The 27,542-nt window shown below is 47.8% G+C and overlaps 10 protein-coding genes across 10 annotated transcripts; 6 read left to right on the top strand and 4 right to left on the bottom strand.

Moving 5' to 3' along the window:
* Window positions 1-1,243: 1,243 nt before the first annotated feature.
* Window positions 1,244-1,966, top strand: TGAM01_v206306 (hypothetical protein; the record flags this gene model as incomplete). The annotated part of the gene is made up of 1 exon (XM_018807034.1): window positions 1,244-1,966. The coding sequence occupies one exon, from the start codon at window positions 1,244-1,246 to the stop codon at window positions 1,964-1,966; it is 723 nt and encodes a 240-aa protein (XP_018659735.1).
* A 706-nt stretch (window positions 1,967-2,672) lies between these two features.
* Window positions 2,673-3,302, top strand: TGAM01_v206305 (hypothetical protein; the record flags this gene model as incomplete). The annotated part of the gene is made up of 2 exons (XM_024549842.1): window positions 2,673-3,183; window positions 3,232-3,302. The coding sequence occupies 2 exons, from the start codon at window positions 2,673-2,675 to the stop codon at window positions 3,300-3,302; spliced, it is 582 nt and encodes a 193-aa protein (XP_024405406.1).
* A 647-nt stretch (window positions 3,303-3,949) lies between these two features.
* On the top strand, window positions 3,950-4,411 carry TGAM01_v206304 (catabolic 3-dehydroquinase; the record flags this gene model as incomplete). Its single annotated transcript, XM_018807033.1, has 1 exon — window positions 3,950-4,411. One exon carries the CDS (start codon window positions 3,950-3,952, stop codon window positions 4,409-4,411), a length of 462 nt encoding a protein of 153 aa, XP_018659734.1.
* Window positions 4,412-4,465: 54 nt separating this feature from the next.
* TGAM01_v206303 (4-hydroxyphenylpyruvate dioxygenase) lies at window positions 4,466-5,518 on the bottom strand (the record flags this gene model as incomplete). Its single annotated transcript, XM_018807032.1, has 1 exon — window positions 4,466-5,518. One exon carries the CDS (start codon window positions 5,516-5,518, stop codon window positions 4,466-4,468), a length of 1,053 nt encoding a protein of 350 aa, XP_018659733.1.
* A 722-nt stretch (window positions 5,519-6,240) lies between these two features.
* TGAM01_v206302 (quinate dehydrogenase) lies at window positions 6,241-7,257 on the top strand (the record flags this gene model as incomplete). The annotated part of the gene is made up of 1 exon (XM_018807031.1): window positions 6,241-7,257. One exon carries the CDS (start codon window positions 6,241-6,243, stop codon window positions 7,255-7,257), a length of 1,017 nt encoding a protein of 338 aa, XP_018659732.1.
* Window positions 7,258-7,588: 331 nt separating this feature from the next.
* Window positions 7,589-9,725, bottom strand: TGAM01_v206301 (quinate permease; the record flags this gene model as incomplete). Its single annotated transcript, XM_018807030.2, has 2 exons — window positions 7,589-8,331; window positions 8,384-9,725. The coding sequence occupies 2 exons, from the start codon at window positions 9,723-9,725 to the stop codon at window positions 7,589-7,591; spliced, it is 2,085 nt and encodes a 694-aa protein (XP_018659731.2).
* A 2,706-nt stretch (window positions 9,726-12,431) lies between these two features.
* Window positions 12,432-15,005, top strand: TGAM01_v206300 (hypothetical protein; the record flags this gene model as incomplete). Its single annotated transcript, XM_018807028.2, has 1 exon — window positions 12,432-15,005. The coding sequence occupies one exon, from the start codon at window positions 12,432-12,434 to the stop codon at window positions 15,003-15,005; it is 2,574 nt and encodes an 857-aa protein (XP_018659729.1).
* Window positions 15,006-19,153: 4,148 nt separating this feature from the next.
* Window positions 19,154-19,813, top strand: TGAM01_v206299 (hypothetical protein; the record flags this gene model as incomplete). Its single annotated transcript, XM_018807027.1, has 1 exon — window positions 19,154-19,813. The coding sequence occupies one exon, from the start codon at window positions 19,154-19,156 to the stop codon at window positions 19,811-19,813; it is 660 nt and encodes a 219-aa protein (XP_018659728.1).
* Window positions 19,814-20,187: 374 nt separating this feature from the next.
* TGAM01_v206298 (hypothetical protein) lies at window positions 20,188-23,233 on the bottom strand (the record flags this gene model as incomplete). Its single annotated transcript, XM_018807026.1, has 3 exons — window positions 20,188-20,272; window positions 20,334-22,932; window positions 23,020-23,233. 3 exons carry the CDS (start codon window positions 23,231-23,233, stop codon window positions 20,188-20,190), a joined length of 2,898 nt encoding a protein of 965 aa, XP_018659727.1.
* A 1,186-nt stretch (window positions 23,234-24,419) lies between these two features.
* TGAM01_v206297 (hypothetical protein) lies at window positions 24,420-25,815 on the bottom strand (the record flags this gene model as incomplete). The annotated part of the gene is made up of 2 exons (XM_018807025.1): window positions 24,420-25,428; window positions 25,613-25,815. The coding sequence occupies 2 exons, from the start codon at window positions 25,813-25,815 to the stop codon at window positions 24,420-24,422; spliced, it is 1,212 nt and encodes a 403-aa protein (XP_018659726.1).
* Window positions 25,816-27,542: the final 1,727 nt, after the last annotated feature.

Below are 27,542 nucleotides of genomic sequence, written 5' to 3'. Positions count from 1 at the left end.
TCTACCAAATGACGGTTTCAAAAGCAAACATTGTAAATTTGGCAGCCAACTAGCAAAGTTCCAGGAGACTGCGGCCGATACTCGAGAGCCAAAAACACAATTGGCAAATAGTCAAGCAGGATAATTTCTTACTTGTAGGAAACATTAGTTTGCTTTTAGAAGCATCCATATAAATATTTAATATATTTACATCCTCAATCGTATGGCTTTTCAGGTTGCATATTGCTCTGCCTCACCAATTCTAAATTCGCCATCTCTCCCAAAAGTACCAAAATCGTCATATTCTACACAGACCGCCTTGTAGCCAAGACCATAGTGCTAGGCTCAAGTCAAAATGGTTGCAATCAGGAAATTGTGTTTCCTTGTTGCTTCTTGCTTGGCTTTGGCATCTACCTTTGTAAGAGATGACCGGCCAACACCGTCACCCTCTTACTACGGCCAATCTATGTCGCCAACTCTCATGAGCTCAGCCATCAAACCTGCTCTTTCATCTTCTTCTTTGCCATCTTCTTCTTTAGAGACTGTTGAAAATCTTTTCGGTTCTCATAGATCCACATACGCATCCGCAGTCCACCAGAGCCAAGATAAGAGAATATCGATAACTGCTACTCACAGTACGGAGGCTGTTGGGGGACACAAGACGTCAAGAGAGATTTCTACAAGATCTATTAGCCACAAAGCGACTCCTTCTATAATTCACGGTTCGCTTACATTGGCTACGCAGTCGCTTCTTAACTCGAAAGGAGTCCCAAGCAGCAAAGGCTCTATGCAGTCTGAGAAGACCTCTGTTGTCTCCCAGTCCCATTTGAAGACAACTTCTCGTCCAAATGTTTCAAAGCTGCCTATATCATCGTTTCAGTCCCCGAAATCCTCTGTGGATCATACACAAAAGCCTACAACGCGCGCAAGCCAGCCAAAGGTGGCTAGTGACAGCAGCAGGGCTAAGCCTACAGCCACGATGATGAAGCATTCTGCGAAGCAAACGGAAACGGCTACAAGTATTACACGCATCCGAAGCACAAGTGTGAAGATGAAGTTCACTACTCACATTAGAACTTCTCAACCATTACGAACGTCAATAGCCACGAGAAAATCAACAAAGCAACCGACAAGTTTTCCATCTACATTGAAAGGTAGAGCTACTTCTAATATGCCCGGCCGCTTCTCGATTACAAAAACTTCGATCTCAAGTCCTCTAAAGATCATTTCAAGGACGACTAGCTCCTCTGAGCAACAATCGACAATGCCTATCAGTCAAAAGCCTTCAACCACTGGCACAAGTCCCAAAGAGCAACTGAGCTCTGTTACGACCAAAAATATCGACAAGACAGCCTCAGGAAACAGTCCAAGTTTTACATTGGGGCGTACCATTGGACAAGAGACCACTCCATTAACACATCAAACTATCACCCATTCAATGGGTTTCCAAAACAGTACCACTTCCGTGACAACAAAGCATCCGGTCGGCTTGATATCTACTGGAAGCCCAGTTTTACCAGCTCCCACCAAAGCGCATACCAGCACGACAACGGCCACTGTAGGCCAGTCTGCCGGCATCCCCCATTCTACGGCGGCAAAGACGACAAGTACGCCAGTAGAAACTATAGTGACTGGTTCCAAGGGCATCGTGGCAACCTATGTAGCCACTCAGGATCCTAAGTACACCACTAACAGAAAAACAACCACGTCAACTGACGATCATGGACACGATATTATCATCTTCCCTGGAGGCTGGAGATGGATTCCCATTGGTCTTCCACACTTGAGGCTGCCTCCTCCCCCGAAATTAAATCCAGATCCTCATAACCACGACGACCATGGCGGTAACGACAATGGCCATAGCGAGGATCATCGCACCAGCCACATTAAGTCGTCTACTAGTAGCGGGCGTTGCACCACAACAGAGCCTCCTGAATGCACCAAGACCGTTTCATTCATTACCAGTGGTACCGGATTTAAGAGGTAAATACTCACTACCGAAGAGAAAAGTGCCAGTTCAAGTAGGGCTAATAATAGCATAGTACCATTTTTGAAAATGTTCACCTGTCAGCGGCTGCGTTTCCGGAGAGCAAAGTACTACGAGGACAACCATAGCAACCACGCTCCCGATTATCTGGATTAATGAGCCGCTTGATGGTGATGTATTCTTACTTCCAGATGATATTGATCAAGACACAACACAGTACTTTAACGACCTTTTCGAAAAACAAGGTATCTCAATTGAAGATGACCAGAGAGCGCTTCATGGTATAAATCCTCAACCGAACTGTGCCGGAAATACACCAGAAATTTCTGTTTCATGTTTCAACACTATTTATCCTACGCTTTGCAAAGAAGTAGAAGTAAACTTGAACAAAAGTTTAACAAAGTCATTTACGGGCCTTGAGAGTCTAACTGGCTCTCGGATGGCCCGCTCTGATATGGTGAGCCGGAGAATCTTGATGAAAAGAAATGCCTGCAACGATTGGACTTTCCAGCCCAGTTGGAGTGGCTCCCACGGTAAATGCGATAGATCATGCAGCGAGTACTTTGAGAGGATTGGCGAACAATGCATAAAGGATAAGAGCAGCAATAAAGGCTCTCTTGACATTGGATGCGGCATCTATAATTTCGAAGTCAAAGCCGCTTTCAAAACTACTACGACTGAATTAGTCTCATCTAGACCAAGAAAGATGTCTCATAAAACTACTACTACATCAACCTCATTTGCATCAAAAGAAATATCTCATACTCCGCCACGCACTTCATCTAGCCAAAAAGAGGTCGCACCGAAACCTGTATCCACTCCATCGAAAGCCCATTTTCTTACGTCAACTCCTCTTGCAACCACAGGGTCGTTTTCTCCCACTCCCACTGATAGCTCACAGAGACCGCTTGAGCTACGGCCGGTCGTATGTGAGGATGAGACCAACTTGCCTGGCCATGCGCCTATCAATACGGAGCATCAGAGAATGCTATCTGGCATAATATGCCACGCTATAGTTTCCAAGCATGGTATTACCTCTGTGGACTCTCAAAGTGAGGCTTCAGCATATAATATCAATCCTGACGGGACGAATTACTTCTACTCTGTTTCATGGGTTGATAGCTGCAAGACAACAGTTGACAGGCAAGATGTATCCATGCCAGTGGGGACATCCAGCTTTGGTTGTCTGGATTTGTTTACCAGAGCATATACAGAATGTAAGTTTCTCATCACTATATCAACTGAACCTGACTAATTTGCAACAGGTAATAATGGCGGTGTGGGCGGGTACATAGACGCTGGCTGCCTGCGGTATCAGTTTATTGGAGGGCAATAAAACAATGCGTTTCTGCTCTACAATTCGCATAGCTTTGTCTCTGCTAAGCTCTTCGCTATATCTATCGGATTCCCATTTTCAACAAATGTTCGCTTTAGCTCATGATTCTGTATCCCAACAGTTGCTTCAACAGCTTATTGATCTTTTAGACGCGTTTCTATGTATTCTTGCAAATTGGCATTGTGTTTCTTTTCTAAATCCATTAAAGTGTTGTGATGCGGCTATTTTGAAAGCATATTGGGAGTCTACATAGAACATTTACAGAGACGCCTATAAGTCACTGCCTAGGCGAGCTTACGTTACCTAGCTCGCGGTTAATAGTTCAGCGACCTTTTCTGGCGGAATGGCTTTTTTTTCGAAACTTTCAAGCATTTTCGATACATCGGTATAGTGACAACGTGGATAATTCTTAGTATTGTTGTGAATTGTTGTACACAAGAAAGTTTCGGCCTGGCGCCTCCATTTGTGCTAAGCACGCATAACTGGATGAATCTTTACCCTCGGCCGTCAAGCGCCGCTCCCCTCACTTACACTGCTATATAATAAATAGCGATATGAAGTATACTGCCTATTTGTAGGCAATTGCTTTCATCATCCATCTCTATAAACAACATCTTGATTCAGTCATCAGCAAAGTCATTTCTACCATGGCGCAGCGCATTCTTCTCATCAACGGCCCCAACCTCAATCTGCTTGGGACTCGAGAACCTCAAATCTATGGCTCAACAACACTAAACGATGTCGTCAACCAAGCCAAAGTGCAGGCAGATCAGCTATCTGTACAGATAGAAGCCTTTCAGTCCAACCACGAAGGAGGCATTGTAGATAGGATTCAGGCAGCGCGGGGAGAAATCGACGGCATTATCATCAACCCTGGAGCTTTTACGCACACGAGCGTGGCAATCCGAGACGCCCTACTTGGCGTAGGAATTCCATTCATAGAACTACATGTCTCAAATGTACATGCCCGAGAACCATGGAGGAAGCACAGTTACTTGAGCGACAAAGCACAGGCAGTCATTTGTGGGTTAGGAGTGTTTGGATATACAGCGGCAATCGAATTTGCGGCGAAGCATATGAAGGTCAATACGGGAGCATCAAAATTGTAAAATAGAAGTAAACTCTGTGTCATCTGACATACTACTACCTATGAAAAATTGGGTTCACAATAGAGCTTGAGCCTTGTGTTCCTCGATTGACCGATCAAGCCCCAGGTCGCGCCTCATTCGTCTCCATGACTGTGCCGCTCTGCTTGCCATCGTTTCTGGCACTCCATCATCAGTACCTAGCAAAAATCTATTAAATACTTCAAAGCTCAGCCAGCCTTGATATCCGATTTCGCGGACGATAACGTCCAAAATTCGCTTGATAGGTAGATATCCGCCATGATGAGTCTCTCCGTAAAATAGCCTAGCATTCCGAGACCAGCTCATACGAGGTGGTTGTTCTTTATTGTAGAACGGATGATTACGATCAAGTGGCTGGGCTAGCTTTTCTGCGTCTGCCATCTGCACGAGGAATAGCTTTTGCGGGTTGACGTAGGCGGCCATATTATGCAGAGAGGCCTCAATCGCTTCATCGCAGTTCTCCGTTCGGCCAGACGACAGATATGGGTCTGCATAGATTCGACCGGCAATGTTAAAAGTGTCGAGGCATAGGCCAAAATTAGGCCTGTTGACTCTTTGCACAACATTCCAGCTGGACTCCCATGTGTCCACTCGTGTGCCCCAACACAAAGCCTCATATGCGTATCTGATGCTCGGGGTGGCTTGAAGGCCAATTTCAGCAATCTCAATCATATCCTGAACAATAATATCCATATCTGACGAGACTTCTGAAGAAGATAGGAAGCTACTTGGCAGCAGGATCAAGTCAGTTCCAAGAATATGTGCCAGATGCACCCAAAGTTTCGCCTCCTTCAATCTTTGCTGATGAGCTTCTCTATCTACCAGGCCCTCATAGTGCATAAAGGGCTGTAGACATAATATTGAGAGCTGGCGGTCATCACACAGTTGACGGATCATAGCCGCAGCGGCAAGCTGATTACTCGGCTTGTTGCCTCCCGGCATCGATTTTGTTAAATCCACGAGGTCTTCGAAAAATAGTTCGATAGCTTGGAAACCATACTTCTTGGCCATGTCAAGCTTGTGTTCTAGGGAGTGGCCCGCAGAACATCGTCCCAAGGAGACAGTGCAAATGCTTGGTTTATATGACATGTTGAAATTAATATCACAAAAAAAGGATCTGATGTGTAAAGTAAATATATGATGATTCAAATTTTGTTATGGATCAATGACTTATTCGCGGTATATTACTTAAAGATTTCTACACTATGGAGACAGCGAAGCCATCTTATACAAATGAGATATACTTTCTTATAAATGAGATTACAGGTCTTCTACCTATTTAAAGATGAAATGTGATAACATGAGAAATCAGCTCTATAGAACGAGTGTCGGATAAAGATTGAAGCATTCTTGGATATAGAAGGAAATTAGGTTAAACTTTGCAAATGGCCGGCATAATTTGAGCCGCTTAAAAGCGAAGCGCGAGGTGCGAATATCTGCAGAATCGTCATTATTACAGAACCTACATGTATTACTGTATTAGTCTAGCATGTAGTCGTATAAGCTACGGGCGTGTTTTAGGCAGCGATCATGTTTCAGGGTAAAGCTTTAGCCGGATGGCGGGCATACCCACCACCAAACGACCCCCACGATTGATATACCGATGTGATGGGAAGAAAGCCGGATATTTGGTCTTCTTCAATGCGGCAACCGTTGCGAGAGATCCGTACCGCTCGGATAAGCTTGTCACGAATTAGGAGTTTTTGGAAAACGATATGTGATTCTTATACCGACATTATAATGGCCCATCTCAATTTCTTTGAGCCTCTAAGAAATCACCATTAACCTCACCAAATTTCTTACCAGACACCATGGCATTATCGGCTCAAGACGGTATCAACGAAGCTGAACGAGCCGGCCTCGACAAGCACGGTTATCTCTTTGGCAAGAAGCTCACACATTCACTTTCTCCTTTTCTTCATCAGGTCATCTACGACCATCTTAACCTCCGCTGGAGCCAACTCCGTCTTGATTCATCAGACCTACAGCAATTCTTAGATCTAGTACAGCACCCATCATGTTTCGGTGAGCAATTCTTAACCGCCTCTTTCAGTTACGCTCAAACTAATCGTGGCTGGTCCCCTTCAGGTGCATCTGTTACAATGCCCAACAAAGTGGCCATTATTCCCCATCTTGATGAAATGACAGATGAGTGCCGCGACGTGGGAGCTTGCAACACTGTCTTCTTCAAAAACCGCAATGGCCGGCGAGTTTTATGCGGCACCAACACGGATGTCATCGGCATCCGCGACTCTTTTTTCTACAACGTCAAAGATCCGGCCCTCACGTACCATGACCGGCCGGCTCTCGTCATCGGCGGCGGAGGTGCCGCGCGCAGTGCCATCTACGCTCTGAGAAAGTGGATGAACGTGAAAGAAATATATCTCGTGAACCGGGACGCTTCTGAAGTCGAGGCTGTCATCCGAGACTGCGCATCGCGAGGCTATGGCCAAGATCTCTTGCACATTTCCACAATCAGCCAGGCGAGAAATGCTGCCGGACCTGGTGCTATTGTTGCTTGTGTGCCCGATTTCGTACCACAGACAGCAGAGGAGAAGCTAGCAAGGCAGATTACTGAGATTTTGCTAGATAAAGAGCACAAGGGCGCCATGCTTGAAATGTGCTACAACCCCACGCCGTTTACTGCGTTGGGCATGCTTGCTGAGAAGAAAGGGTGGGATGTAATTTTGGGAACAGAGGCGTTAATATGGCAGGGATTGGAGCAAGACACATATTGGACAGGGAACACGATTGAAGGCCTGCCGGCTGAGAAAGTCAAGGCGGCGATTGCGGCAAATGTAGCTCAGAGATCTCAAGCCAAACTGTAACATCTATGTACACTGAAATAGAACAAAAAGTCTTCAATAATTATATGTTTACAGAACAAAAGCAGCAGTTGTTCCGTTTTGCGTCCTACGTCCCCAGCTTCCGTCTGCTTCGAAAGATGTCAGAGTAGGTAGTTAGACAACCGACATTGCCTTTTACCGTCGCACCAGGCATTACTTTCAAAGCAATGTCTTAATCTACCATAAACATGCAAATACAGACACAGCTAACAATTCACGAGACATTTAAGATCCCATGAGAAAAACCTTTGCACTGATGGGTGTGTATTCATATAAGGTAACGCTTTGCTACTTAAATATTCCTTCGCATCGTTTACACCTTCGTCGTCTCACCTTCTACCTGCTCGGTTGCGATATCCTTCTCGCTATCCCAATTAATCCCTCGCGTATTTTGCGCAAAATCCTCATTCTCAGCTCGAAGCTCCTCCAGCAAGATTTTGTTCGCCTTCCAGGTCGGCTTGATCTTGAAAAGCCGATCCATGGCCTCAAGCGGCAGCGCCTTTGTCTCTGGGATGCAGAAAAATACAAAGACAACAGAAATGATCATGAGAGAAGCAAAGAAAAAGTACACCCCGTATCCCCACGCTTCAAACATTTGCTGGGTGAATCTCGCAATGATAAAATTCCAGAACCAGTTGTTGGCCGCTGCGTTAGCTTGACCGAGAGACCGCGTGTTTTGGTCAAACATTTCCGAGTTGATGACCCAAGGCGTTCCATTCCATGAAGGCGTGTAGAATGCCGTCCATAGATAGAAGAAGAAGATGGCTGCGATGCCTCCAGAGGATAACGTAGTATTACCGCCTACCTTGGAGGCAGGGTTGGCGATTTTTATATATGCTCCAATAAACCACATGCAGAGCGAGCCGCCGATGGCACCAACCATCAGAAGGTTGCGCCGACCCATACGATCGATCAGGAAAAGGAGCCACACTAACGTCAGGACTGTTTTAACAACTCCGAATATTCCTGTCGTTAGAAAGCCTGTATTTGTTCCTGTGATGCCGATGCTTTTGAAGACAGTTGGACTGTAGTAGTTGATTGCGTTGATACCAGAGCCTGCAACTTGTTAGCGACAGATTATAACATATAGAACTCAGTAATATCTTACCATTTTGGAAAATAAATAAAAGGGCGCCAAGCAAGAATCTCCATTGGATTTTGCGCTCTTTCAAAGCCAGGAATGGCTTCCAGAAACCAGCACCGACGTCTCGGCGGTACCGTTCCAGGTCCTCATCAATAAAGCCCACTTCTTCCACAATATACTTGTCGTCACGGTCAAGCTGCCTCATCCAGCAGAGGATCTTCAAAGCCTCCTCTCGCTTGTTCTTCAAGAAGAGCCAGCGTGGAGATTCTGGGATGAATATGGCGCCAATCAGTAGCAGTCCTCCGGGGATCAATTGGACGGCAAAAGGTATTAGCCACTGGGTGTTGCTAGGCGCCATGGTTGTGTTGACACCATATGTGATCCAAAATCCAACAAGCCCACCAATTTGCCATCCAAGTTCGTAGAGTCCCACGAGACGTCCACGCACTGCTGGCGGCGCAAGCTCAGAGATGTATATCGGTGTCATGTTGGAGCATCCTCCGACTCCAAAACCAGCTACAACGCGGCCGCCGATGATGAGACCAAGGCCACGGCTGCCATTGGCGCCTAGCATCATGCCCGCTCCAATCATGAAGAGAGCAGCAAACGCGAGAAGGGATTTCCTGCGTCCAAGGAAGTAGCTGGAGACGTAGGCTGCCAAGCTTCCGAAAAACGCTCCGGCTTGATACACGGATACGATGTTTTGTTGGACTAGTGTGAGATGGGCTGGGGTGTATTGCGCAAAGTTGAACTCTGCCTCGAAAGAAGGGAGAGCAAGAGTAGTGCCAATGAAGGCAGAGTCGTATCCAATCATGCATGCTGCAAAAGATGCTGTGGCAGCGCAGGCATACACTCGCCAGTTGTAGACTGCCTTGGGCGTAGGCCGATCTTCTTTTAATGAAAGGAGAGTCATGGTGAAAGATGATTGAACACTGCTGGAGTGCCAGTTGAATCGAAAGCTCCTGAGCAGAGGGAACCTTTGGTGTCCATCGGTCAACTTATAAGAGACAATGGTCAGCCATAAGGTTGTCTTCAGCTTTCCCCGTGGGGAAGAAGTCAGTAGCGAGGAGCTAATGCATGTACATTCGGCAGAGATTGATACGCTGGATGAATCTGGGGTTGATGGATTGGCAGCCGAAGATTTGCTCTTTGGGGGATTGGGTTGTGTGTGGAGCCGCCACCCATACCTGGATAAAGATATATCCAGACGGAAAGCGGCAAGCATTTTAACCCTGCAAGCATCAATAGTTTCGAGCCAAAAAAAAATCCTTGTGACCATTGGCAGCCTCTTACGTAGAATAGCCAAATGATTAAGCGGCCTGCATCTACAAGACAGTACATGTTTTGTTAATACCAAAACTTGCATTTTCGTAAACAAAGATCGCGAAGAGGTATATGGGTTCTAGTAAGTGGTAAGATAGCTAATTAGGCGCCGGAATTGGCATGAAACAATTCTTCCAGAGTACATCCTGGAGCAAATCCAAGATTCATCATAAACTGGGGATCGATTTCAATGCTGCTATCAGCATAATCGATATTGCCCAGCTCCTCTAGGATTGCGTCGTAGTCAACTGCGTTGGTGTGAGATTCCCCTGGTTGTACAATCCGACTAACAGGCTGCATTGTACCGATCAACGTTGGTGAAAACTGCATACCGAGATTCGGCGGAGGCTGGGCGGGAGAATATTTATGCTGATTTTCCATATAAACCTGGCCGCTGGGGGGAATGTGTGCCTCCGTTGGGAATAGCCCGTATCCTTGGCGAATGGCCCTTGTTGGGGGTTCGTTGTGGTAGCTCATTGGATTATCCTGGCCCAATGGCTTCAGTCCGGAGATTTCCCCCCAAGAAGTACCGGATATTGATGTTGATGTTTTAGGAGAAATTGCCTTTTTAGCTGCCTCATCTGGCAACCACACCGTCTTGATAGCATTCAATGCTAAATTCCATCTGTTTGTATCAGATGTGAGCATTTCATCAATGATGCCTTTCTGTTGAACAAGTGAAAAAAGAGCAACAATGATAGGCGGGGTGCCACATGCCCCAAAATTTGATATGCTGGATTCGACCACCTCTAGGAAATTAGACGTAAGGGAAGATCGTTGGCCCGGAACGAGCTCAACGGTTGCGGCTAGGAACATGGCCTGGACAAGAAAAGCCGAAGGTACCATTGGCGTTGCCTCTCCGGCGATAACAGAGTTGCAAAAGCTGAACTGTGGATCCAAGGATGATACAAGGTCTCCGACGGTAATAACTTTACCAGGGTCGTCTGGATGAAGCTTTTCGGTAGCATGAGTACTTAAAATCTGGGCAAATCGACCCAACTGGTCCAGAGCGAAAAGAGGGGGTATCTGAGGGCGAGCAGAGTCGGGATTTAGTGAGAGTTTACCAAACCCATAGGTCGGAGAAAAAGAATCAGTGAAACCCAAATTTGATAGGCCAGTCAGCTGGATATTTCTCATATCCAGTATCCGGGATGGCTGCCCAATACAAATCGATGTTAACACCTCGATGAGGTTACAAGCGGCAGCTAATTTATCCAAAACTGGCTTTTGCGCATCCCCATTCGTTATCCGCAGGTATGATATCAGCCGCACAGCTTTTCCTGCGATCAGTGACGCAGCCAGCATATTTTCACGGCCGATGAGAATAATTGCGTGGAGAAGACTCGCTTGAATGCCCGAAACATCGAAATGATCCTCCTCCTGCGGGATCAGGCTGCGTGCTATAGAAAAGATCTCTGTCGGCGATACAGCCCCCTCGCTAATGAGAGGAGCTGAAGAGTGTGCATCTTGGAAAGCTGCAACAGCAATAGCGGACCAGAGAACGGCGAGATTAGAGGAGTTTATGTTATCTTGCCTTGGATAGTGGGAGGCACTTCCGTCCTGCGATTCGCATATTGCCGCGGTAGCAAAGATTTCTTCTCGATCGAGTATAGGAAACCAGCAATGGGTATATGAAAAGTAGATATTAAGGAGATGTCGATAATTCGAAGGTAGTCTTGTCGCCCGTTGTTTGATTGATTTGAGCTCCTTTAACGAAAAAGCCTGGTCAAAAGTCCCAGAGTCTGTTATGTGAGGACTTGCCGATGGATCTGTTATCAGGTCGGTATTTCCTACCACTGTGTCGTCGTCTGTTTCTGAATCTTCGGTATTAGACGCTTCCACTTTTGGCGCTCCCCCTTGGCAAAGTAGCGATTCAAGCTGCTTATGAACACGGCCCTTGCTCCACCGCTTATGAAGCTTATTCGCGGATTTGCCTTTGCTCATAAGAATGTTCGCGCCATCTTTGCCGTCATCCTTCACTAGCAGCTGGTAAAGGGCCTCTTCATTGTCGGGAGTTTTCTCAAGTAACCATGCAAGCGATAGCTCAATTGCTCTCAGGTATCCGCTTTGTATACCTCTCTTCTTAGACGTAGGCGTATAGGAACATGATCGGCTCTGAGTCACGCAGCGGCCACACTGCGGACGTCCGCCATCGCATCTCTCTCGGGCTGTTCTGCAAGCATCACAGGCAAGTGACACTCGCCGTCGCTTAGTTCCTGAGGTTGACTCTTCTGACTTCCTAGCAGGTTCCGACTCGTCCTTTGATCTTTTTTGGGGCGACATGCCGATCGATCATAGCTCACCGAGAATCTTTGTCAGCGCCGAAAAATGGATTGCCGCGTTGTCAAGTCTCTGTCTCTGCACCAGCATCATCTTTCAGAATGCCGGAATCAAGTCTGAAGGATTCTGTACAATCGACAACGGAAGGTCTAAGGAGACAAAACAGACTCAGCCTCACGATAGTCTTTCAGCTGCGACTTCGGCTTGCGTAATAGGGCCGCACTGCAATCACAACGTGCTATTGGATAGGCGCACCACTGATAGGGATAGAAGTCTGGGGTAAAAGGAGCTAAAGGCTCTTGGCGGGTGGCGAAGCTTCGGGTAAACACTTATCCCCTGCGCCATAACAAAGTTTAGAACATTGGTAAGACGCCCAGTTGACGCTTCAGAAATCCAGTCATCGTTGACACCGCAAGAGATTCTTACCACACTACCACACGTCTGGAAACCACAAGCAGAATGAGGCATCATGGCTGGCGTCAAGAGATCGTTGGCCACTATGATGAGCAATGAAGGGCCGCTCAGTGTCGACCGGCTGCGGCCGTATGCCTTCATCAGCTCAAATTCCGGCTCAGAAGTTGCATCAAGAACCCCTACTCCGCCTCTCACACCCACTAGCGGCAAGATCCCAGGTTTCAGTTCCGATGCCTCACTGGCCTTGGTAGGGCTCCGAGGCTCAGGAAAATCAACATTGGCCATCATGGCCGCGTCGGCGTTGAAAAAGAAGGTCATCAATGTGGACGTGGCATTCCAGTCAGTTACGGGCTCATCGAGCTCGAATTTCAAGCAAGTCCATGGGAACGCAGAATGTCAACGGAAGCAGGCGGAAGTGCTGCACGAAATTCTCCAGCAGAATCCAACAGGGAGCATCATCGTCTGTCCCTGGATGGATAGGAATGTCCAGATTCTTCTTCGACAGTTTACAGCTACCAACCCAGTTATCCATGTCCTTCGGGATATCGATGCCATCCAAGGCCACTTGAAGCTCACAGACAAGACAAAAGTCCGCAACTTGATGAAAATGAGCAACTTGTTCTATCGCAGTTGTACAAACTTGGAGTTCTTCAACGTCTCCGAACTTCGGGTGAATAATGTGGAGCAATACGAGATCAGTGGCCGTGGATCCACGGCGAACGCACCTTACTTGGCATTGAAGCAAGCTGAACGGCACTTTCTCAAATTCTTGTCGCTCATTTACCCAGCTGGAACTATTTCCTTTTTCGAGTCCGCATTTCCTCTTGCAAGCATTGCACCAGAAGACAGAAACTTTACATACTGTCTCTCTCTGCTCATCGAAGACATTTTGAGCGGTAATGAAAAATGGGAAGACTCAATAGTTGGCGTAGACGCGGTTCAAATCTTTGTCAACGACTTGTCAGCGGCCCGGGATCCTATTGGCGGTTTTAGCGACTTAACTAACAGACTTACCGAGGCCACGGGAATTGTCCGAAGGAGCACTATGCTGCCCATCTTGCTCCACATCAAGCTGCCCGAAGTGCCCAACAACAGCATAGTGCGGTCATACCTAGACTTGCTTTCGCATAGTCTGTCTCTAGCTCCAGAGATGCTAACGGTTGATTTGCGCCTGGACCAATCTGATCTCGCCAAGATTATCTCTTCAAAGAGCCGATCTAAAATTGTTGGAAGCTATTTTCTATCAACAGACGTCCAACCTTGGGACTCTCCGTCATGGGCATCTTGGTATCAGAAAGCCTGTCAGTTGGGTTGTGACATGGTACGGCTAGTGCGAGTAGCGAAAACAATGGACGACAATTTTGTCATCTCGCGGTTTAAATCCAAGGTTTCATCCCTGAAAACAAACAAGATACCGCTGATCGCGTACAACAGTGGATATCTTGGCCGCTATTCATCTTGCTTCAACCAGACCCTTACGCTGGTTGCGTCCAGCCCAGTGACGCAGATCCAGGATATGGGTCATCCGTTTCCCTACATAACAGCAAAGGAAGCCACCAACGCCTTGTACGCTTCTTTTGTATACGATGCAATGAAACTTTACGTGTTTGGAGCCAATGTTGGGTACAGTATGTCTCCAGCCATGCATAACGCTGCATTGTCAGCCTGTGGTATACCACATCACTATGCGCCTTACTCAAGCAATTGTCTGAAAGGGGTTGAACATCTCATATACGACACTCATTTTGGCGGAGCATCTATTGGGCTACCATTCAAAGTTGAAATTACAACCTTGACCAAATATCTAAGTCCCCACGCCAGAGCCATCGGGGCCGCCAATACCTTAATCCCCATTCGCCAACTCAAATCCGATGGCACCATCCCAACAGGCTCTGCCCTATTTGCTGGAATAAATAGAGCAGGTCCTGTTTTAGCTTTATATGGCGAGAATACAGACTGGATCGGTATTCGAGCATGTATCCGACGCGGACTGTCTCCCGCAAATGCTGTAAGGCCAACCACATGGGGACTCATCATAGGCGCAGGTGGTATGGCCCGCGCCGCCGTTTATGCTATGCTGCAGGTTGGCATCAAGAACATTGGCATTTACAATCGAACCACAGAGAATGCAGAGAGACTGGTGTTTCATTTTCAGAAGCTACTCAAAGAGGGAGAGCAGAATTTCTTTGCCGATGCCCAAGAGATACGGTTTCATATATTCACTTCTCTTGATGAGCCTTGGCCATCCGATCAGCGACATCCCTCTATCATTATTTCATGCATCCCGACACATCCAATTGGTAATACGCCATCTCCCGAGTTCAAGTTACCTGATGCATGGATGGCCAATCAAACGGGTGGTGTCATCATTGAACTCGGATACAAAACATTGAACACGCCACTCTTGAAACAAGCACGAGACGGAGCTTCCCGAGGCTGGGTGGCTATGGACGGTCTGGATTTGCTTCCGGAACAAGGCTGTGCGCAGTTTGAGCTTTTTACAGGTAGAAGAGCTCCCCGACGCGTCATGCGAAGAGAAATTTTGGAGAACTATAGGGATGAATATGGAAAGTCACATCTCGAAGAATTACAGCACAGGCTACAGTCAACAGTTGAGCAGGATTCTTGATAGCCATAGCTTTTCAGTACACGTGGATAGCTATGGGTTTTGATTTATATTGTTTTGCATCCATTGTATATACATGCTTTCGGCAAACGCGGGCAAGCTTTGGGGTTTCATTTGGTATTTAGTAGATAAAATCTTGTATGTACATAGTTTCAGTAAGCATTGGGCGGAATATGAACTGTAACTTATTATTTGTTAGACGAATCATTGTCCATAAACAGAAGACCCTTTTATCATGCTTGGTTGTGAAGTTGGCAACCTAGATAGCGTAAGGATATTCCATCAGATGTCTTATGCTACAGATATTACAAATTCCACTGGGCGAAATAGCTCATAGGCAGCATTGCTATGTCACCAGCACCAAGAAATTAATTTCTACTTGGTCTTGGCCTACTTAAGAAGCGACGGTTAAACAACTACTATCCCTGTCAATTCCAAGCTATGTGATCCTACGAGCAAGATTGTCTCACTTGGAGGGGCATGCAGGGAACCTATTGCTTCTCCTAAGTAGATGATAGATGAACTCGAATGAAATGAAACACAGCAGTTTTTGATAAATGATGGCGTTTGTTATTACTCACGGTGAGTAGGATCTATTAACTTGTTACGTACAGCCAGACATATGATCGCTGCTGTTGGCGCTCGGGTCAAAATCGGAGACGTACAAGGGTTGAGTGGATAACAAGATTATGATAGCTCTTTGAACACAGGTATAGATCCTATCCGCTAGCCTATACCCAGGTATCCAAAACAAACGCTTCAAAGCTTAAAGTATAACCTACAGTATAGCCCAGTTGCGCTTGCAACGGCGGTAGCACAGGGTAGTTGTCTGGGGCCCGTCAAGTAACACTAGGTACATTCGAAGGATCAGCCAAGGCACCCCGGTTTCAATCAAAGGCATGGCATTCTATGTACAAAGCGCCGAAATTGAATCAATAGTTCGCAGCTTTCTCCACAGCAGATCTTAGTTACCTTGATGTCTAGCCCTTGAACAATGTCCATAGGCAAGGAAGGTAGGGTTGATGTGCGCTTGCTAGTAAAGATCCATGGCCGCACAATTAATTACGCACCATCTTCCTAAACAATACATCTCTCACAGGAAGTTTGCACTCTTTTCTGCGATATTTACTGTGTAAATGATCATATTCTCTACGCCCGAAGCAGGTCATCCTGCTTATTCAATGTCTTGGCCACACTGAGTGGTCGTGTGAAGAAGAGTCATGTCCGCCAGTATTACCATTAATACACTTGCTGCGGAATAGTCACGTCCAGAATATACTATTCAAAGGCTAGAAAGGTATTGATACCGATTGAGAGCTTTTCCACCCTTTTCAATCTTCTTGATTTGCCCAACACGCACGAAACGAGCGTAAATCACCTCATCAGCAAACATTTCCATTATCCCACCCGCCCGGACTGCTAAATTCTGGCCATATAAGCGACTCGGGCATATGGATGCTACAAGCACTAATAAACAATTGGATTGCCAATAACCATCCCATGCTCAGTTCGAAACCCCACATCTAGGCTGCAGTGAAACAAGCATATAGTAAGTAGTTGAGTAGCCCGATCCAACGATCCCCGAGATACCGCTACTGCATAGTAGTGCCACTTGCATGAACGTTGTAGCCAGGATGGTCCCCATGGCCTGTTTGGAACTCACCAATCCCTGCGCGATAAGTACCTATCTCTAGACATGAGAAGGATTATAGAAGATTTGGTCCCTTCGAAATTACCGCTCTTGGCGAGCCGGAAACAGAAGTCAGCCGATGGAAAGGGCAGCGTCAAAGCAAAAACTTAACGTTACTTCAAAAGCGCCCTCTGCCATTATCGAATTTCCTACCTTGGAACTCATTTAAATCTATAACAAGTATCTGCATGTAAGACTTGGCAGGGTTGAAAGACAAGGAGGCCGCACATATTCTATAGCGAGTTATAGACGTGGGTGTTACTAAGCTGCTAGATAAAATCTTATTCTGTCAAGCTCATTGTTGCTGTATAGAAGCAAAGTTCCCATCGAAGTCATCAATTCATTGCCCTTTGTGTTGGTTACTTGCTTTAAAAAGCTGTCTTACACTCTCCACCGTACCCTTACAGCAGCGTCTTACTTACCGATCCAATCCCTCACTGAATCTCAAAGCGCTTATAGATCACAGCGGCTAAAGCCTCATGTCATCCCAACTTCCTTATTCGACTAACACCAAGGCGCTACCGCCTCTACAGTCTCCATATTCCATCAGTCGATTCAGAAAAAAAAACCCCACCGGAAGAAGAGAAAAAATCTGTTACATACCACAGCAGAGCAAAGCACTAATGGCCCCGGCCCGCACCGGCCACGCCGAAGGCACCCAAAGCCCATTGGCTCCGCCAAGCAGCAGCAGCAGGAATAAGCCGCACCGCGTGGCCCTCGAGTCAACCACGCTTGATGGTTTAAACATGTTGGGCATAACGGCATGCTATTGTGCTGTTGTGTATTCTTCAGCTACTGTTTGTCCTCTGATATGTCACTGGCCACACAGCAGGAACAGGAAATGGCGCTTGTCAAGCTGTCAAAGGCGGGTAAACGGAAGCAGGAACCAAAAGGTAAATGCCACTGTTTCAGTTGAACTAGAAGCACCGAGCTCAGAAAGCAAACATCTTCGAGTCAGCTACATAGCGTCTAGGTACTACAATACTTACATGCATCTCTACAAGACATGAAGATCGTCAGATTGAAATGAATATGCCTAAAAAAAGCACAAAGTATAGCTTATTGATTAGCGCTCCCCCAGCCAAGTACATAATAAGAAATAGGTCCAGCTCGTCTAACATGACCTACCCTTTCAAGCCCAGCTTCTCATCAGGGCATCCCGGGCATCAAAATCATCTCTCCACGCCGTTCCCGCTAATCGGGCGCCTCTAAGAAATCCGCACGGCATCATTCCCACCGCCACCATCACGGAATCTAGCCAAAAGAAAGAAAAAATACAACTCAAGTCAGTCATGCATGTCACCAGGCCCACGTGTGAAAGACAGACCAGAAGAAGAAAAGGAAGAAAATGCACGCAAAGACGCATCATCGCATCATTTTAGCTCAGGGTTGACACCCCCGTCAGTGCGGCTCGCGAACCATCCAATGGCAGCCCCGTGCCTGGCAGGCGGTTAATCCAAATAGGCAGGAGACGATCCCACAGCAGGGATCCGCACTGATTCTCTCAGCGGCACTTGGTTCCGTCTACCGAGCTTAAGGGGGGACCATTGTTTGACTCGCTGAAGCCGTTTGGGTGCAGTAGAGCGTGTAAGAGCGATGGTCGTCAAGTCATGTATGAAGAGCCATGAGTCGATGGAGAAAACAACTCACTCACTCGGATAATCAGGCACAGTTAGAGCCTTGTTTGCTGCGTCGTAGCCTATCCTAGCCCCCAACAGCGTTTCACAAGCCGAAAAAGGGAGTCCAATCGCCACAGCCTCTCTTGGGTCCTCTACGACCTTCCGAGAGGGAGCAGGCTGTCAGCCTAGACGCCCGGTTCCCCTTCCAGGCTATCGAGCAGAATATAGAACTCCATAAACCCTGGCTGTCCGTTTGAAGGCTCAGGTGGATCCATTGTTTGTATGCTCGATGATTCCATAGTAAATGGCTGAGTGGTATGTTCACGATCAACGTTCCTTGAGCGTTCATAATGAAAGATTTCTTTAAAGGAAAGTTGTTCATGCCCACTTTGGGTTCAAAGCAGGGGTGAAGCCGAGAGAGAAAATACTTGTAAAAGCAAATGTACACTCATCCTACGAAGTTTCAAGTCAGCACCTGGTCCAGTGAGCACTAAAACAAGCAACTCCATAACGTTACAATGGAGCAGGGAAAAGCATGAGAAGGCATGGGATATCTCCAGTTTAATTTTTTGTTTCCGCCCCGAGGAATAGTAACACCCTTGTGAGGCGCGAGGCTCGAGAAACAGATATATAAGTTCATCTCGTCTTCCTCCTTGCCGATCTCTTCTTCTATCTTCAATCTGAGCAGCTCTTCAGCAAAAAAAAAAAACAGTCCTTCCATTCCATTCCTTTTCGAACGAAGTATCCAACTTCCTTCACTCCTTAACAAAAGAAACCACACCTCGGTTTACAACTCTCCTTTCCAAAACAAAAACAACTTCATTCCTTCAAAAAAGCACAAGATGCCTTCCTTCACCTCTTCCCTCGGCCTCCTCGCCGCCACCGCCGCCACTGTCTCGGCTGCCGTCCTCCCCCGCGGCGGCTCCGTCTCCGTCACCCCCCACGAGCAATACTCGTCCTCCATCGGCGTGCTCGGCTGCCACATCAACACCAACCGCGTCGCCTACTGGCCCGGCGACGTCGACTGCAACAACATCTGCGTCCAGCTCACCTACCAGGGCCGCTCGCTCAACGTCCTGAAGATCGACTCCTCCGGCGGCGCCCACGACATCTCCTACGACGCCTGGAACACCCTCGTCTTTGGCCAGTCCGCCACCGTCGACCCCCAGCAGGGCGGCGGCGTCAACATGGACTGGCAGTTTGTCGACGTCAGCCAGTGCGCCGACCTGCTGCACAACGGCAAGCTGCCTCTCAGCGCCGCCAACAGCGTCAACTATGTGGCCAACTGCCTGAACCAGCCAAGCTCGTTTGCTGCTCAGAACTACGAGTTCATCAACATCCTCGATCCCGTGTGCCACTTTGGTTATGACGAGGACTGCACCTTCAACCTCTCTGTGAGCAACCAGCCTAGCTGCCCTCACCAGCTCGGTGTCCCCAACACCCCCACTGGAGTGTCTGTCCAGAACATCCAGTACGGCACTGGAAAAGTCTACACAGCTTAAGTAGCCAGCAACTGTATATATCTAGCTGGCGCTGGCTGTGGTGACTGTATATAGTCTCCTTACCTCATCTTTGCATATGAAAGAAAACACAAACATCATGAAAATGTTGTCTTTTTGGGTTGTCTTGTTGATCATTAGCAACCATTCTTGTATATATATATTTGAACCTTCTTGTACATAGCTACCAATGCTTATAAAACGTTTTCAGCAGACATGACCAGTCTCACTCGAGATAACACGTGAGGATGAAAAAGCAAGCAAGCTGCTATAGCCTAATATATAGTGTATTTGTCGCTAATAAATTGAGATTATGTAGTCAGGAGGGAGGGTATCTATACTTCTATAATTTCCACGGCGAATGTATTGAGTCCACCTCATAATGCCCACTCATCAAGGTTGTCATCCCGGGTGATGAAAGGCTCGTCAATCCTCTTGATGGCAAAGTCACTGCAAAGAATACTATCAAGGAGTTAATCAGTTGTTTCAGGGCTAAAGACGCCAAAGTCAATAAGAGACTTACCATGCTGAAGCTACCAAGGCATCAAGTTCAGCAACAACAGCTTCTCGCCGCGCGCCGCTCACAAGCCCCTTGTGAATTTGCATCTGAAGCTCTTTAATGCGGGATGACTTGGCAACACCAGCCTGTTCCAAAACTTTCCGCCCCATACAATCTGAGTGAAAAGAGTGCTGGCAAGGGAACACAAAGAACTGCCTGCTCAGTAGTGGCAGCCCACATACGTAGCACTTCTCGCCAGGCTCCACAATAGCATATCGATGATCCAACGCAGCGATATCCAGCTTAATATTCGCGGCCGTTTGAGAAGATTCATCCATTTCCTTCTTCAAATTATCAATGTTTCGGCTATAATCTTCGAGAGCCTCGCAAATTTCCTCTTTGAAGTCATCAATCACCACAAAATCGGGGAAGAAGGGAATTAGATCCTCAATCCGGAGCAAATCGCACCTCTTCAGGAATTCGATCGCCGTCTTGATACCGTCAGACTTGGAGATGACTCTCCGGGCAACAGCCAGCCACAGCCTTTTACGCAGCTGAGGGTTTGACATTGGTCTATCAGCAATGACCGCTGCTAGCTCAACCTCATTGTGTGAGAGTGCCAAATCGACGGCCTGAAGATACTGCTCCATGCTAGTGTATATGTGGACACAAGAGAGGGTTCGGTGGTGGTGGATGCACTGTCTTAAAGCAAAGTCGGAATCATATCGAGGATCATCGCCCTGCGCCTGCAGGTAAGCCAGCAGTCCCGACTCATCTTTGGAAGGGAGTGAAGCGTAAATGGACACAAGAGTGTTGTGAACCGCGGCATCGGTAGAATTGAGCTGGTATACCACATAGTTGAGATATCTTATGGCCTGGTTCTGAGCCGTTCCTTCGCCAGAAAAGTCGCGATGATATTCCAACAAGGCGGGGATAAGCTTTCGTGGACTGAGATCTTGATGTCTCATAAGGATATCCACCGTATCTTGTGCCACGTGCGACATGAGCACAGTACTGTATCGATAGAAAACTTCTGGATCTGTCTGCTTCTTCAGGACCTTGAGCGCATCATTCCATCTCTCTCGTTGTACCCAATATGATAAGACATAGTTGTAGTCGTTGATAGCATTGGCAAAGTACAAAAGCTCTTCTTCCCTACCATGGCTACTTATCACGTCGTATACTGTCCTATGGTCGAGATCGCTCTTGTATTTGTTGACGAATTCTTGAAATTCCTTCTTCGCCGCACTCATCTGATTTCTGGATTCAGCGGGATTCATTTTCTCTGTCAAGTCTGTATGAGTGATGATTGCATCGTCGAGAGAGTTTATCTTGGCCATGAAGATCTCCACAAGCCAGCTCGCAACCATTATTCTCTGCATGACAGCAGACTTTTTGGTCGTACCCAGCTTCGTAAGTAGGAAGATGCGCAGCGCATCCGGTTGGTTGCTGTCGATAAGCTTGAGTGCAATCTCTTCAAATGGCTTGTTACTCCGGCCGTATACCATTGCAGCCTCGCTCCAATGGCCCTTTGTAGAGAGGTAATCGCCAAACGCTGCGGAAACAGTCTCTTTTTGCATTTGTGAGCGAGCTTGCTGAAGAGCTGGTTCAAACTGCTGAGTCTCCATCATGATCTTCCAGATGTTTCTATCTTCATCTCGCACCACAATCTCGAAGATTTCCTCAGACGTAAACAGCCAAAAGGTGTTCTTTTGAGAGTCTACCGAGAAACCAATGGGCTTCTGCCCGGCGGACAGTACGTCATGTTCCGACACCATCTCTCCAGTCAGACGGTTGGTAGTAATGACACGGCCGCCGACCAGATTTACAATGTGCCACTGGGTAAGAGCAATGGCATCGATTGTTTCTGTGGACGGCTTCCGTTTGCTTCCTGCCCCCTGGGTAACGATTTGAGCTCTCGGGAGCATCTTGGATTCTGCAAAAATCTTTGATCCTAGAGCAGCATCTGTGGGTGAATTTAACAATTTTCCATGATAGACGCCATGTGATGATAGCCAAGCATATGCTCGATCTGGCACATCATCGTCATGGGGGCTAGTATCAGGTGGATCGGGAGACACAACGAAAGTGGAATTTGCCCCAGAAGTAACTCTTGAAAGCTCATGAATAATGGGCTGCTCCGTCTCAAACATCCTTGTATAGATAGAACCGCTACCATCATAGCCATGGCTAATTCTACCGACGAGGTGGAACAGTCTGCTCGGAGTAGCAATCATAATCCTGCGCATATCAGTCTTGCCATGCAAGTTATCCACCCAGAGGCCCGTGATGGGCTCATTCGGAAGCTTATGTAGGTTCTTGAGATGTTTCACTTCTTTCTTGTAGAATTCGTTGGACGTTTCTATGAAGGCCTCGTAGATGTTGCCGTCGGCGGCACCGATGAGGATTTCTCTCGTGGAAGCAGTAGGCAGGGAAGGGTTCCAGGCTACACTTTCAATCACGACGTCGCGCAATTTACTCAACGCCCGAGGCTGCTTGGATTGTGAGTGTAGATAAAAATTCTGCCCTGTCGATGTGCAAATCAAGAGATGCGACGCCGTAGGATCGAGGAACATGCGTCGAATGATGCCAATATCGGATGGCTTCTTTGGTAGGTCGATATCTACGTCAGGCCGTCCATATTAGCCCAAGTCCATACCTGAAACATTCCTTACCCTCCTATTCTTCCTCAATATGCCACCGAACTCACCGTCAATGTCCTCGGGCCGGTTCAGGTCGATGCGCAGAATGCGGCCATTCGACAAGGCCAGGATGATGACATTATTCGCAACCTGCGCAGCGGCAAAGTCGGCTGCTATCGAGAACTGCAGCTGCACCCGCTCAATCGTAAAAATCGGCAGGTCGCCGCTCTCTAGATCCGCAGCATCGGCGGCGACAAATCCGTCGTTGGGATCGAGCGACATGGTATCGGCTTCTTCAAGCAGACATGCTCGCGCGGGGCTTGAACACGGCGGTGGAGGCCCCGAATCCTGCTTCCGGGCCGGTAGGAGCAGAGGCGAGGGACTTTCGGTAGCTTTCGCAAAAGGCGACCGGCTAGATAGACGGGAGGTTGCGAGGCTGGGCGATGCCTGGATGAAGCTCAAAGCTGGCGATGGCGGAGCAAATGAGCGGGTGGTTGAGATCGCCAGGCTGCGTCAGTGACGGATCTTTGGGCAGCTCCAACGTGCTCCTGTGGCGCTCATTCGCTGGCCGAGGCGGTGGAGCAAGGGAGCTGGATGCCGCATCGCGTTAGGGGGTACAGAGTACTTGCAGCCTCGCTGTAGTAGTAGTAGTTCAGTGTGGCGGCCAAAGCCACAGATCCGGGTTGTCTTTAACTGTTCCATGTCATAACTGCCTCGCTCATAACCTTGCTTCACAACCAATGCACTGAATGTTCTCGTATTATCATTTTTACATTTGTTATATTTTCTTTTCTCTTCCCACCAGTTACAATGAGAATCGCATGTTCTTCTCTTCAAGTTCACACGGAGCCCAAAGTGTTGTGTAGAGTACTTGACTACATGTATCCTTCGACTCTCAATTCCGTCGATCCCATTGCCAATAACCTATATACAGCTGCAAAAATATTGTGACATCCAAACAATGAATTATATAAGAGAGATGGTCAAAGAATAGGATTCTATATCGTTATTCAACTGACAAAAAAAAAAGGCACGAAGATTCCAAGATTCCACAGTTGAATTGTTCGTCGTTCGGCCGTGTGCCGAAAGTAAAAAACGGTAAATGAAAACAAGAATTTTCAAGAAAAAGCTTGCATGCTTGCTTGTAGTCAAATTTTCGTCGTCTTCGTTAAACTTCGTCATTGTAAATAGTGTTGTATCGCTGTCATACCCACTCGGTAGCAAAAAATGGTAGTGGTCAGGGGGTTGGTTTAAGCTAAACGCTGTGACAGCCTTTCCTGTGGAGGTAGTCACATGGCGCATAAGCTTTTATCGAAGCGATTTGCTGCTCCCAACGTAAGGATACTAATGAATATAGAGAAAAGGCCAATCAGCTTGGACAGTCTATGCCAAGATGGTACATCGATTTGATTGTTTTTTGGCTCTTGCTCTCCACACAACTCCTTCCACGCTTCTCCCCTGCCCCCTCTTATGAAGGTTCAATATGTGGCACTTGGTGTACCGTCTCCGTGACAAGATGCTCGGTCGTCTGGCGAGGCGTTGCGATTGACGCAGAGTCAAGCTCGGGCGTTCCCTCCTCTCTTCGAGGTCGCAGAGACAAAGGTTCATCCGCTGGCCAAGCGGCGTTTGACCTAGGTGCCTGAAGAGGTTTTCGCGCTACGATGACGCGGACCTTGGTAGTGAGAGATTTGGCAAGCTCGGGATTCTTGGTAATATTAGCCAGCTCCCAGGCCACCTGTTCGCAGACGGCTTTGCATTCTTCCGGATCCCAGTTCATGTACTCAGTAAGGAGGCGCAAAGCCATGGATTCGATGCCGTCTATAAGAGCCATTAACCAAATCTTATCAACAGAGGGCTCGCCAAATATGACGGGAAGAGAATAGTCCACCACTCTGATATCCACAAAGCCCGCTTCCATGAAATCAGGTGCGTTCAGATGAGATATGGACACCTTTCGCCCCGCCATATCCGCGGCTATGTGGATGTCTCTGAATAACTTGTGGATGGGAGATTCGGGCGGGAAGTGATTGTTGAAAAAATCAATGGTATCAAATCCATCAAAGTCGGCGACCTCTATCCAGCCACCAGGCTTAAGCGAGTAATAAGCGCAGTCGTAAATGAAATTCCAATCACGAAAGGCCCCCGATAACCAGCGCATGTGGATCATGTCGTAATGGTCCGGCGGTCGGTCCCAGTCTTCTGCGTCTTCAATCTCAAAAAACACGTTGACGGGAACGCTTTCGGTTTCGGCAATGGCTGATATGTCGGTTCCCACAACCTCGCATTCCGGATACATCTCTGCAATCCTGATTGCCCATTCGCCAGTGCCAGTGCCGACATCAAGGATATTCGACGGCAGCTCGTCGAACGGAGCAAGAAACAGTTCTCCATCAAAGATATGCAAGAACACTTGGTGCAGCAATGTCAGTCGAAGCTGTTCAATTTCATCGTTTGGCATGTGGTACTCTCGGCAATATCTGCGCCCATGCAGTTCACGATAATCGAGGTCCATGGTCCATAGAGACCGGGTTGACGCTCTTGGCATGGTTGTTAGCAGCTGTCAAGTTAAACGACAATATGGAGAGCCAGGTATTTGGACCAATTTACTACGCCACAGCCAGCATCGATTGGCCAGGAGTAAAGTCTAGTGATGAGACTTACAAGTCAGAAGTCAACGTCCGCGAATCTCCAGCCGTGAAATGTCCGCCAGCTGACCTGTATGTGCTCATTGCGCCATGTCGGAATTGGCTGGCTGGATAAAGAGAGGCTACCTCGATATTGTCATTGTCCTCTTCAGGGTCGTCCCTGAGGTCGGTGACGGTATCGCTGCCTGCGGCTTCCTCTTCCTCCTCGGTGCCCGCCATGCTGGATGATGCAGCTGGATATCTGTCGCCTTCTCCGTCGATGGATGGTCTTCCAGACTGCGACACGCGGGGCTCATGAAGACGTGTTTCTTGTTGCGCTCGTTGGCGCGTTCCCTTTCGACTCTTTCGCTTCTTCGGCGCCATATGCCTGGCGTATGTCACGGAGTTGTGGGTGCTAAGTAGATGGTGTCGTGTAGTGTGGTGGAACCCCGAGTTCTATGGTATATGAATGGCCGTGGTGGTAGGTTTGGAAGACATGGTACTCGGATTACAACGCAAGCAAAAGGGATAAGCGTGGATATCCAAGAGGGTCAGCGAGAAAAGAGTGGTTGCATGTCCCGTCCGGTTGAAAAGCAAAGTCTAGTGCGGCCAGTTGAAAATGAAGATGCGAGAATACAGACAAGGAGCGAAGATGTAAAACAAAGATAAGAAACAAAAGCAAAGACAAAGCAAATTGCAGCGCAAAAGAACGAGCGACTTCTGCACGGACAATGGGGAGCGGGACTGGCTGGTGGAAGCTGGAGGGACTCGGAGCAGCTGAAATGAGTTCCACGCAAACTGGAAGCTGACGCAGAAGAAGAACAAGGATGGGTGAGGCAATGAGAGGAGAGAAACAGACGGCCAGCCAGCACCGGCAACGAAAAGAAGCCCTTGGAAGCGGTGGCTTCGCACAAAAGCCTGAGGCACAGGGGGCAAAGGCAAAACGGCCAACCAGCAATACGAAAAGGTATGAAGCTGAGAGTCGGGAGAGAGAGAAACAATCAAGACTCCAACGATGGTGGTCGATCAATTTCCTGAGTGGGCCGGCAGACGGGCTCTCTGTGGAGGAATCCAGCACTGTGGGTTTACTGTGGGTTCAGCGGGTTGAGAGGGCCCGGAGCCCGCCACAGAGGGGCGCTCCAGGGCACTTCGGTCGCTAGCAGGGCTGGCCGCTTGCAGCGCTGCACGAGGCAAATCCTGGCCCTGATGCCTAGCTACGGGTGCGATCCGCGAGGCCAGGGCGTGTCACGGCTCCAGAGCAGCAGTGGGTGCGGCTGCGGGCGGTTTGCGTGCCATTTGAGCATGAGGTGCTTAAGCGAGCAGAATAGGCGTTGAGGGCTTCGCCTTTTGTTCATTTATATGGGGAGCCGGAGCATTGTCCGGAAAGCAAGGTATGTCAGCGCCGTGCGGTACCTGGTAGATTGTGTATTTCTCACAGAGTAATCAATACGATTAAAGTACCTACCTATTGACATGTAGTCTGCAGATGCAGATCGGCCGACTCGGCCTCGTGAGACGGACATTCGTTGAGCTGGGAGCCGCTCGCTAAAATGCAGAGCAGAGGGTTTTGAGACCTTTCCGGCCGGCTGGCTAAATGTATGCTAGTTTCAGACAATGGAACAATGGATGGAACAAAGAGATGCTCTAAAAAAAGAAAAGGCAAGGGAGAGCAAAAGACTTTGCAGGCTACGATAGCACAACGCAAAACACAAATGCGCAAAAACAGACCATTTCAAGTAAGTCTAGGAACAGCACTCCTACAGTAAGACCAGCACCTTTGCTCATTGCCTATACATGATATAGTAGCGCTGTTCAATACCTATTATACCATGCTTGGCTGCAATATCTTCTAATACAATAAAACGCATTGTTCACAAGTCTCACACAGCCGTAGAAACTTCATGTAATAGAAACCTACCTTGTACAAAGACCACGTACAGTGGCTGGATACGGCACAGTGCAGAGTT

Source organism: Trichoderma gamsii, assembly GCF_001481775.2.
Source record: "Trichoderma gamsii strain T6085 chromosome Unknown Scaffold_21.2, whole genome shotgun sequence".
Taxonomy (NCBI): Eukaryota; Fungi; Ascomycota; class Sordariomycetes; order Hypocreales; family Hypocreaceae; genus Trichoderma; species Trichoderma gamsii.
Note: the sequence above shows the minus strand (reverse complement) of the source record. Positions and strands in the feature narration are given on the sequence as shown.